The sequence below is a fragment of the Castanea sativa genome, chromosome 12 (assembly GCF_040712315.1).
Source record: "Castanea sativa cultivar Marrone di Chiusa Pesio chromosome 12, ASM4071231v1".
NCBI classification, from domain to species: Eukaryota; Viridiplantae; Streptophyta; class Magnoliopsida; order Fagales; family Fagaceae; genus Castanea; species Castanea sativa.
In genome coordinates this window covers 49,745,372-49,756,857 of record NC_134024.1, presented here as the reverse complement: position 1 = coordinate 49,756,857, position 11,486 = coordinate 49,745,372, and the positions used below count along the sequence as shown (strand labels likewise).

Genomic DNA, 11,486 nt, shown 5'->3' with positions numbered 1-11,486 from the left:
TCGCTACCAACGTCTGCGATGTATCACTCGCTTTCTCTTCTACCATCACCGATCTCTAAAACCAAGACCAAAACCCGTACTCAATCCTTAAAGAGGACCCAATCGAAATCTGCCACGTCCGAGAAACGCTAAACAATAGTTGTTATGGCTTTGGGAAATATGATAAAATTAATTGCATATCTGAAAATTTTCAATATTTTGAGTTTGGGAAATATGAAAATTCAAATGATTTTTTTTTTTTAAAGTTGTTAATGGATTTATATCCAAATTTCACTCTTCCTTCTCTACCTCAAAAATATTTCTTGTGAATTTTTCTTTCATTTACTATTCATTTAACCAATTGTTTGGTCTCCGAGATTAGGTTGTGGGTTTGGGAAGAGAACGATAGATTTAGGTGCGTTTGGTAGCTAAGAAAGTAAATAAAAGTAAAAAATAAATAAAAAATAAAAATTTCTAGAATCAAAATTGAGATATTAGAACTGATTTTGTTAAGATTCTTTTTCTAATTGAGAAATATTTTTCTTTATTTAGACACCAACATGACATTTTTTAAATGTAAAATAATTTGTTAATTATTCTTTTAGAAGTCGCATAAGTTTCAAGTATATTAGTTGTGCAAATTGTTTGCCCATATAGGCATTTTTCATTAATGAATTAACGGTAAAGTTCAAATTGATTGTAATTTGAAAATAATAAATAGACAAAATTGGTTGTTATCAAAATGTTGGGACAAGATTAAATGTGATATCAAAACATGAGGATAAAAATGATATTTTGGTCTGATTTTTTTTAATAATCCAGTAATAACTATGATTATAAAATAATTTTTTGGATAAATAATAAAACAAAAGCAGCCACCGCCTACCATTACAGTCTTTTTATTTATTTAAAATACGTATCTTACTTGGTTGATTCCTGTATAATACCTATAGAAAACTATTCAAATTTTACTACAATTTATTTGTGTATACCCTATCAAATTCTTTTTTTTTTTTGGACAAGTAATAAAATAAAAGCAGCCACCGCCTACCATTACACTCTTTTTTATTTATTTAAAATATACATTCTACTAGGTTGGTACCTATACAAAACCTGTTGGAAATTATTTTAATTTATAAAATATTTTTTGGTTAGTGACTAATAATAAATAAATACATGCCAAAATATGATATACAAATTAAAAAAAAAGGGACAATATTTGTATTGGCTTTATAAACTAAGGCTGAGTTTGGATACAGCTTCTTCCGCGTCTGTGTCTGAGTTTTTTTTTTTTTTTTTTTTCTTCTTCTTCTTCTTCTGCTGCTGCAGCACGGGTCAGGGGGGACAAGGCTACTGTTCATGTTACTGTGCATGAACAGTAGCCGCATTTTGTTGACTTTCAGCACATTTGTGGGTCCCGTGTACTGTTTATGGGACCCACAAACTTCATTTTACAGAATTTTTTTTATTAAAAATGAGTCCTACGATACTATTCACACATTTAAAAATTATTTAATTACAGTATTTTTAGTTTTTAATAATAAGCTCTATCCAAACGGACTCTAAATGTGCGTACGTTTAACTCTAAACTTTTCTGACCGGTTATCAAAAAAAAAAAAACTTTAAACTAAAAAACCAACTTATTTTATTAGTTTCTCAAATTTTTTATTTATTTTACTATTTAATTTATTATTATTATTATTTTTTTACCTTCACTCTACTTTTTAGTGTTCTCACGGTACACCGTCAGTCTCACTTGGACACTACCTCGTGTTCATACTTGATAACTGGACCCATACCTTTTCCCCATAAATGTCAACTTTTCCTTCGCGTGATCTTGATAAGAACAACAGCCTTAATTATTGGTCTCTAAGTTCCTAGTGAAATGATTCCATTATAAAGCACCACCACCAGCTTTATTTTAGATTCACATACTTGAGAGTTGAGATTCTAACCCATACTCTCTCTTTTTATAAAGGATAAGAAGTTATGGGTAAAAATGAGAGGGAGGAGAATGGTTTTGATCCAGAAAATCACAACCAGGAGGAGGAGGAGGAGGAGGAGGAGAAGAAGCAGCTGAAAGAAGAAGAGCATTCAGTGGAGAGGATATTTGAGAACCAAGAAGTTCCATCATGGAGAAAGCAGCTGACATTGAGAGCCTTTGTGGTGAGCTTTGTGTTGAGCATACTGTTCAGCATCATAGTCATGAAACTCAATCTCACCACGGGTATTATACCTTCTCTCAATGTCTCTGCTGGACTCTTGGGCTTCTTCTTCGTCAAGACTTGGACCAAGTTACTTCACAAATCTGGCCTTTTGAGACAGCCCTTTACAAGGCAAGAAAACACTGTTATCCAGACCTGTGTTGTTGCCTCCTCCGGAATCGCCTTTAGTGGTATGCTTTCTTTTCTTTTACCCTTCACAACTACACTACTTCCTTGTTTTGATATTATTTCTGAAATGAATTAAATGGATTATTTAGAAGTCGGGTTTTTGTGTGATGGCAATGTCTCTTGCACTAAAACTGACACTTTACTGGTTTTAGTCAAAAATCAGTCATTAAGAAAGAAAAAATATAGAGTAGGGTAGGAATTTTAATTTGTTCATTGAATAATACGAGTTAAATGGATTTTAAGTAACAATGGGTTTTGAGAATATGTGTGGGCAAAACCATTGAATGAGAATATGTGTGGGCAAAACCATTGAATTAACAAATTTATTGCACTCTTGTATATGGCTAAAATCCTTGAATCAGATTATATTCTTCTTCTTCCCCATCTATTTTTATTTTTGTTTTTCTTTTTAATTGTGACATATCTATATGCTAAGCATAAATCTACTTTTACTTTGTTAGTCATACTGATTAGTCTAAATCTTATGTACTATCTTTTTTGCTCTATTATATCCTCCACAAATAAAAATAAAAACATGTTACATGTCTATTTATTTTATTAAATGTTAAATTTATGTTTTTTATTAGTTCAGTTACCTAAATATGATTGGTTATATATTTATTTATTTTAAAAAATTAAAATAATAGAAGGTATAAATTTAGCATTTAATAAAATAAATGGACATGTAACATGTTTTAATTTAGACGAAACTACATTATTAGTCCCTGAAATTTGAGTCCAAATCTTCTGTCCCACTTTTCCTGCTCCACTCTATACTCCACCAATAAAAACTTGACACGTGTTCACCTAATTAATTAAATACTACTATTAATTAATAACGGTAGCATTTAATAAGTCAATAATTATAATATTTAATTAATTAGGTGAACACGTGTCAAGTTTTTATTGGTGGAGTATAGAGTGGAGCAGGAAAAGTGAGACAGAAGATTTGGACTCCTGAAATTTACCCTATAAGTACAATTGGTCCACAAGTTTCAAGTGACTACTATTAATCTCTCATGTTTAATATATGTAGCTAACAAAATACTGTTATGACATCTATTTAGCTGATGTGACATATTTTTTAATTAGAAAATTATAAAATTGAATTTACTCATCATCGACCCATAAAATTGAATTTACACGTCAAAAACCCATAAGATTTTTTATGGTGGGCATGAGGTATCGAGTCGTGTTATGTGGGTCGACAAAGACGTTGTAGCCCCACTGCAATGGCTTCAATTTGGGTTGAAGGGTGGTAGGCTGCGATGTTTTGCTGAACCCATGTGGAGGGGAAGGACCTGCTTTTTGGGATGAAAACTGTGACTTTGATTCCAGATCCAGATTAGGCTTTGAGATTTGCCAGGTCAGTATCGAATACCTTGACCAGGTTTAGACCCTGAGATTTGAGAAGAGACACCACATTTGCTGCTGAAGGAAGTAGAAATTTAAAAGAAAAAACAAAAATAAATGAAGTTGTTTTGAGTTTTGAAGCAAATGCGTGAAAATGCTGAAGAAAGTAAAAGGCTTCTTTTTATTTTTTATCTTTTATTATTATTTAAAAATACCCAAAACAAACAAGCAAAAACCCATCATTGTATTTAAATTGAAGACTTTTCGTGGAAGAAAAACAGTTACCTGCTAGTGAGAAGAGAGAGAGAAACAAGAGGAAGCAAGAGAAGGCGAGGCGAGCTATCCTCTGGTTTTCAGAGAAATAGTTGATTCTTTTTTTTGATAGGTAATCAAAGAAGTAATATTAATAGGAAAAGTAGTACATGATGTTCATGATGATGAACAGAAAGATACAAAGAAAGAAAACTAAGGGAAGGAAACTCTAAGGGAAAACATAAACTCTGAAAGAGACGGAGAATCCGTAAAACCCCAACAACGAGACCACTCGAAGAGGCTTCTCTGACATAACACCTTTAACTCATCCAATGTCTTCTCCATGTTCTCAAAAGAGCGACGATTTTGTTCCAACCAAATAATCCACAATAAACACCCTGGAATCAAATTCCAAATATTCGAGTTGTGCTTTCCTAACCACTGATGCCAACAAGATAACAACCCCGACACTGATCTAGGCATAACCCAGTGGATACCAAAAGCCTGAAGCATAAAAGACCATAATGTATGAGAAACAGTACAATGAAGAAGAAGATGGTCAACCGACTCCCCATCACAACAACACATACAACACCGATTTGCCAAAGGACGCCGACCCCTAATCATGAGATTATCCAAAGTGAGAATCCGACCATGAGCGGCTGTCCACAAGAAGAAAGCTACTCGCTTAGGAACCTTTGGTTTCCAAACACCCTTCCAAGGAAACAAAAAATCCGAGGAACCCCGGATTGCTTGGTAATAAGAGCGAGTGTCGAACATACCATTGCCTTTGAGCCGCCAACAAAGAAAATCCCTCCTATCCCCCCGAGGGATATGAGGTTGGATAAAGTGAAGAAGAGAAAAAGAAGCAGCAAGCTCCCAATCTTCAAAGGCTCTAAAAAACCTTAAATTCCACACTCTAGTAGAACCTCCTTCTGGAAGCCACAAAACTTCAGAAATGCAAGCATCCTTGGCAACTGAACACACATAGAGCTCAGGGTAGAGATCTTTTAGGATATAATCCCCAATCCACCTATCATGCCAGAAGCGGATGCGAGTGCCTTCACCCACTACAAACGATAGGTGCTTAGAAAAACTCTCCCACCCTTCATGAATGCTTCTCCAAAGGCCACAACCGTGGGTCCTCCTGCACACTTTGGTGCACCACCCCCCTTGACCCTCACCATATTTAGTGGATATAACTCTCCGCCAGAGATGAGTAACTTCTTGCCCAAAGCGCCACAACCATTTCCCTAAGAGAGCTTGGTTAAACGACGCCACACTCCTTATCCCCAGCCCCCCCAATTTAACAGGAGAACACACCTTATCCCAAGCCACCAAAGGATATTTGAAACTCCCCTCAACTGACCCCCAAAGAAAGTTCTTCTGAATCCTTTCCATTCTAGCAGCCACAGCTTTAGGGATAGTGAAGAGAGATAAAAAGTACGTAGGAAGACTCGATAGAGTACTTTTTAGTAAAGTGAGCCTACCACCCTTAGATAAGTAAAGACGTTTCCACCCTGAGAGTCTCTTCTCCATCTTTTCCAAAATAGGGTTCCAAATCGAAGCCGTCTTAAAAGAAGTTCCCAAAGGCATCCCCAGATATTTCATAGGCAAGCTCCCCACTCTACACTGAAGAATGCTAGCCAATGCATCTATATTATTCACATCAGTTAAATAGATGTCATTTTGCTGTTTTATTAGTCATATAGACATTAATACTAATTATAATTAATAAAAAGACTAAAAACACTATTTTTTATACTTGGAGGACTAATAGTGCTCACACGAAATATAAGAGACTAATTGTACTTACAAGATAAATTTCAGGGACTAATAATATAATTTGACCTTTAATTTATAAAGTACATAGTGAAATAAAATGATTGGGACAAAAAATTTGGACTCCATAGTAACGGCTTTTTTTGCGCAAATTGGAATTTTATTAAATGTAAACAGAAACACACCTTAAAATGTCTTAGAACGCCACAAACTTCACAGCCCAACCGGGCTGACAAAGATACACACACTAACAAGACATATATTAACACAACAACTACACAGAACTGCAACAAAATACAGAAACAGAGTAAACTAAAATAGTTAAACATTTGCAGACACTCCACGGGATGAAAAAAACCCATGGAATCCCAGTAGAGGCATAGCAGCAAAAAAGCTGGGCCTGTCTCATATAGCACTTCACAGCATCTTTGCTTCTCTTTTGTTGTTTCTTTCTTTTATTTTCTTTAATTGTTTGATTTGGTTTGTGTTTTGTGGGTGAGGGTTAAACTCAAATGGATTTTGTTTTCTGGGTTTGAGATTCTATTTTTATGAATTTTGTTTTGTTGGTGGGGTTAAATTCAACTGGGTTTTATTTTATTTGAAAAAACAAGACCACCAAAACAGCAAAACAGTAAACACAAAAATAAAAAATGAAGAAGACCTTAGACCACTAGTGTGTGGGTTCGTGGAAGAGATATAGGAAATAAAAAGAAAAAGAAGAAGACAATCAGTGGGTTTCGTGCAAGAGCCGGAAAAAAAAGAAAAAGAAAAGTCATTTAGAACAGAAGAAGCAGTTTTCTGTGTTCTCATCAGTGGGTCCCACGGATATTGATATATTACAATTGGTAGAAAAAGAGTTTTTTTTTTAAAAAAAATTTTGGTATTGTTGTAAAAAAAAGTTTCTCATGTGTACTTTTAATTTGTAATTTTTTAATTAAAATATGTCACATCATTAAAATAAAATGTCAAATCATTATTTATTAGCCACATAAGTAATACCGTTAATGACAGTTAGTAAAAAGACTTATATTGCTCATTTTATAAACTTGAGGAACTAATTGCACATATTTCAAATTTAAAAAATCAATTACGCACACATAGTAAACTTGAGGACCAATATTATAGTTTCACCTAGAAAATACAACTATCTTCCTTTTTATAAGTCAAAACTGTCACTCTTAGGCAGACTCTATCATACTTACCAGTATCAGGAATCGCTGGACGGCATTAGAGCCTCACATATCACTGATATTTGGACATATTTTGATTTTATATAATTAAGGAGTCAAAAAAATTGGCTACTCTAAATTCCTTTTTTTTAAGCTCCATAATTGTCCGGTTTTATCTTGTCTCTTTGCATAGGATGATGCATGTGGACAGTGAAATGGCACATGCTTCCATAATCTTACCTCCAAATCATGCACAAAAAACTTATTTTTTTTGTAGCTTAGAAGAAAGATTCCAGTTCACCCATAAACAAACAAACAAAATAAAATAAGAAGAGCATATGGAAAAACTATGATAAAATGAGGGGAGAAAAAAATTTAAGTAGGAAAAAGCATGTAATCCTCCTTTGCACATATCCTTAAAAGGTTCATTGTTATCCATAGGCCATTTTAGTCCTCATCTTGGTTCCCACTGACCATGAACTTGTATTTTTGGTTTGAGAGACATGCAGAAGTTAGTTGCTACTCTCTTTTTTTTTTTGGTAAACAACTGAATTGTATTAGAAAACAAAACAAAGTAATACAGGGGAGAATCCACACGCAAAGCTTTCCAAAATCTGGGAGCTCGGGAGGGGTTCATGACAAAGCCAGCAAAAGAGTTTGTTGCTGCCCACTTACACGAAGGCGTGAGCCGAATCAGCCTATACATCCCTGGGGACCCAAACAAAAATACAAGACTCAAAAGAATGTGAGAGATTGATTATATCCTAAATTAGGCCTTGCACTTTCCAGTTGGAGTGTGTACCTCCTAAAATAAAAAAGACAATAAAATTTTTTGAATCACCCTCAAAAATTACTGTGGGGAAGTACAAACATATTGCTCTTTTATAGTTGAAGAGCTGTGTAAGAAACGCATATCACTCTTTCATGACAAGTAGTTCAGTCTAATACACTTTTTTCCCTATTTGCATTTTACATTTCCACATTAAGATGTGCTTTTTTTTTTTTCTTTTTTTCATTTTATAGTCTTAACATGTAAAATATATCCTGAGCTAATCAAAATTATTTTTATAATATACAAAGAGCTGAAGTTTTTAACTTCAGTGAAAGTGAGGGTGTAAATGAGGCTAGTTAAATATATCATTGGGATGTTTCAGCTTGGTTGAATTTTAAAAATAGTGGTTAACACCTTTAATCAAATCCCCACTTGCCCTTGCAAGTTTCATTTGAATAGACTTGACAAAATTGAGGGTTTTTTTTTGTTTTGTATCTGGCAGACCTGCATTATTTAGTAGTTTTATACACATCTCAGCATAAATTTAATAAAGCCTAAGCTCAATTGTTTTTCTGTGGCAACTGGTGGCCCCTTTTTCTATAATTGCATTACAGTTCTCTGATCTTGTAAGTCCATAATCAACAGATATGTTTAACTTGTCCAAATATCATCTGGAAAGTGGAGGGCTGCACCAAAACTCCAAGTTTTGTTGTGTCAAGTTTCTAAACATGTTTCATGATGAAAATATGACCCAATCTGTACGACAAACAAAAATTATTTTGTATAATTTAGAATCAATAACATTTTTCTCGAACTTGACACTTACTGGTAGACTGAAAATTCTATCTTTTAATTGATATGTACTGACAGGAGGTTTTGGAAGCTACCTCTTTGCAATGAGTGAACGTATAGCCAAACAATCAACAGATACACTTGATTTCAAAAAACTATCTTTGGGATGGATCATCGGCTTTCTCTTTATAGTTAGCTTTCTTGGACTCTTCTCGGTGGTGCCTCTTCGAAAGGTAAGCAGAATATTTGTGCATGTTCAGTGAATATATACTTTTCATTGATGGGGAAAAAAGGAAAGAAAAGAAAAACAACTTTGGAAATAAGTTCATTGAACACAAGTAAACTTTGTCATAGTGCTTATTTTTCTCCAATGGTGTGGATTACGGTTGGTGTCAGGTTATGATAATAGACTTCAAACTGACGTATCCAAGTGGTACTGCAACTGCTCATCTTATCAACAGCTTCCACACACCTCAAGGAGCCAAGCTAGCAAAGTAAGGCAGTGTGGCACTTAATGGCTTCTAGTTAAACGCGAAATGAAAATTTACAATATCTTTCTTTGGTGATTCTACTTTTCCAGGAAACAAGTGAGAGAGTTGGGCAGATTTTTCACCTTCAGCTTTTTATGGGGTTTCTTTCAATGGTTCTATACTGCTGGAGATAATTGTGGGTTTGCAAGTTTTCCTTCATTAGGGCTTAAAGCATTTGATAACAGGTAAATCAATAGCTACCCTCCCCTTTCCTTTTAATAAAAAGTTCATTTTACTTTATGTTAAGAATAAATTGCATTAGTAGGCTTTTTGCTTCAACTAAGCCCTATTCTTTATGAATGTTTTGGCTAATACTAATTTGTGATTATCTGCAGATTTTATTTTGATTTCTCAGCAACATATGTTGGTGTAGGAATGATTTGCCCCTATATTATAAATATATCAGTTCTGCTTGGAGGGATTATTTCTTGGGGTCTGATGTGGCCCCTCATAGAAGATAGAAAAGGTGACTGGTATAGTGCAGACCTCGGCTCAGGCAGCTTCAGTGGTATTCAAGGTTACAGGGTAAATTCCCACTCAAAGAGACAATTTCATGAAGGCTTTTTTATTTATACAAAAAATTAATTTATTATAGCTTTATACAGGTATTTATCGCCATAGCCATGATCCTGGGAGATGGTCTATATAATTTCCTCAAGGTTCTAAGTCGAACCCTCTTAGGTTTGTTTCATCAGCTCCGGTACAAAGATATGAGCTCTGAACTCCCTGTTGCAGACCATTCTTCTGATGTGAGCTCTCAGTCTCAGCTCTCATATGATGACAAGCGACGGACCCAACTCTTTCTCAAAGATCAAATTCCAATAATGTTTGCCATTGGAGGCTATGTTGCTATTGCTGCCATCTCTATGGCCACTCTTCCACATATCTTTCACCAACTCAAATGGTATTACATATTGGTCATCTACATATTCGCACCCGCATTGGCTTTCTGTAATGCATATGGTTGTGGGCTCACTGATTGGTCCCTTGCATCCACATACGGAAAGCTTGCCATCTTTATTATTGGAGCATGGGCGGGTGCCGCACATGGTGGAGTTCTTGCAGGCCTAGCAGCTTGTGGAGTAATGATGAACATTGTCTCGACAGCCTCTGACTTAATGCAGGATTTCAAGACTGGCTACTTGACACTGGCTTCACCCCGCTCTATGTTTGTGAGCCAAATAATTGGCACAGCAATGGGCTGTGTGATTTCCCCTTGTGTGTTCTGGCTATTTTACAAGGCCTTTAATGACCTTGGGCAACCTGGAAGTCAATACCCTGCTCCTTATGCTGTTGTGTACCGCAACATGGTTTTGTTGGGGGTAAAGGGCTTCTCAAGTCTGCCAAAGAATTGCCTTCTACTCTGTTATGTGTTCTTTGGTGCAGCCATTCTGATCAATTTGATTAAAGATTTGGTGGGTAAAAAGTGGGGACGGTTCATTCCACTTCCAATGGCAATGGCAATACCTTTCTATATAGGATCATATTTTGCCATTGATATGTGTGTTGGAAGCTTAATATTGTTCGTGTGGGAAAAAATAAACAAGGCCAAGGCCGATGCTTTGGCACCTGCGGTAGCTTCTGGTTTGATATGTGGGGATGGGATATGGACTTTGCCTGCTTCTATCCTTGCTCTTGCTGGGGTTAAGCCACCAATTTGTATGAAGTTTCTGTCAAGAGGGAATAATGCTAAGGTTGATGCATTCTTAGGATCATAGGGCTAAGTTTAGTATATAAGAAATGAATGTGAAGTCAACCTGGTGCATCCAAGGACTTGTAAAATAACACTGAATGTCTTTTTAGCTTTTATTTCTGGTGTGGAGACAAGAATAGGTATAGCAAAGCAGCCATAAATGTGATCATAAGATTATGTATGTTTTTACCAGACTTTATTACCAGGAAGGTAAACTTTTACTTCGTCTCTTTTTCTCTCTCCCTCGTGGGCAGATGTGAATTTTTTTTCTGAAATATTGGATAACTTCTTTTCTTTGCTGTTTACATATCCCTGTTTTCCCACCACGTCTCCTTAGGTGGCTTTGACTTAAAGAGAAAATTCTTAAACACCAATGTTATGGCTGGTACAGATTATGTTTTTAGTGTAACTGAGAATTGATATTTTGTGAAACTTCTTGCGGATACAGTTGCATCATCTCTCAAGGCAAAGATGAGAATGGCTTGAAGAATTTGACAGTGTAAGAATTAGTAGAAGAATTTGACGGCTTGAAAATATAAATTGAGTAAAATATTGTTACGGATGACATGAAATTGCTTGGGATAAGTTAAAGATGGCAGCAACAACCTTAACTAATTAGAAGTCTTACTAGATTTGGATGAGTATTAGTTGTTAGTTTTGAATAATATTACTCTCTTAGTTTTGTTATAAAGCCTACGTTTGATAATTGCAATCTAATAAATATTAAGCAGAAAATTATTAGCAGTAATGCTAAGTTCACAAGATGAGTAA

General features: G+C 35.1%; 1 protein-coding gene across 1 annotated transcript; it reads left to right on the top strand.

Moving 5' to 3' along the window:
- Positions 1-1,739: 1,739 nt before the first annotated feature.
- On the top strand, positions 1,740-10,945 carry LOC142619560 (putative metal-nicotianamine transporter YSL7). Its single transcript, XM_075792699.1, has 6 exons — positions 1,740-2,374; positions 8,571-8,725; positions 8,889-8,986; positions 9,073-9,207; positions 9,358-9,547; positions 9,628-10,945. The coding sequence occupies exons 1-6, from the start codon at positions 1,969-1,971 to the stop codon at positions 10,738-10,740; spliced, it is 2,097 nt and encodes a 698-aa protein (XP_075648814.1). The 5' UTR covers positions 1,740-1,968; the 3' UTR covers positions 10,741-10,945.
- Positions 10,946-11,486: the final 541 nt, after the last annotated feature.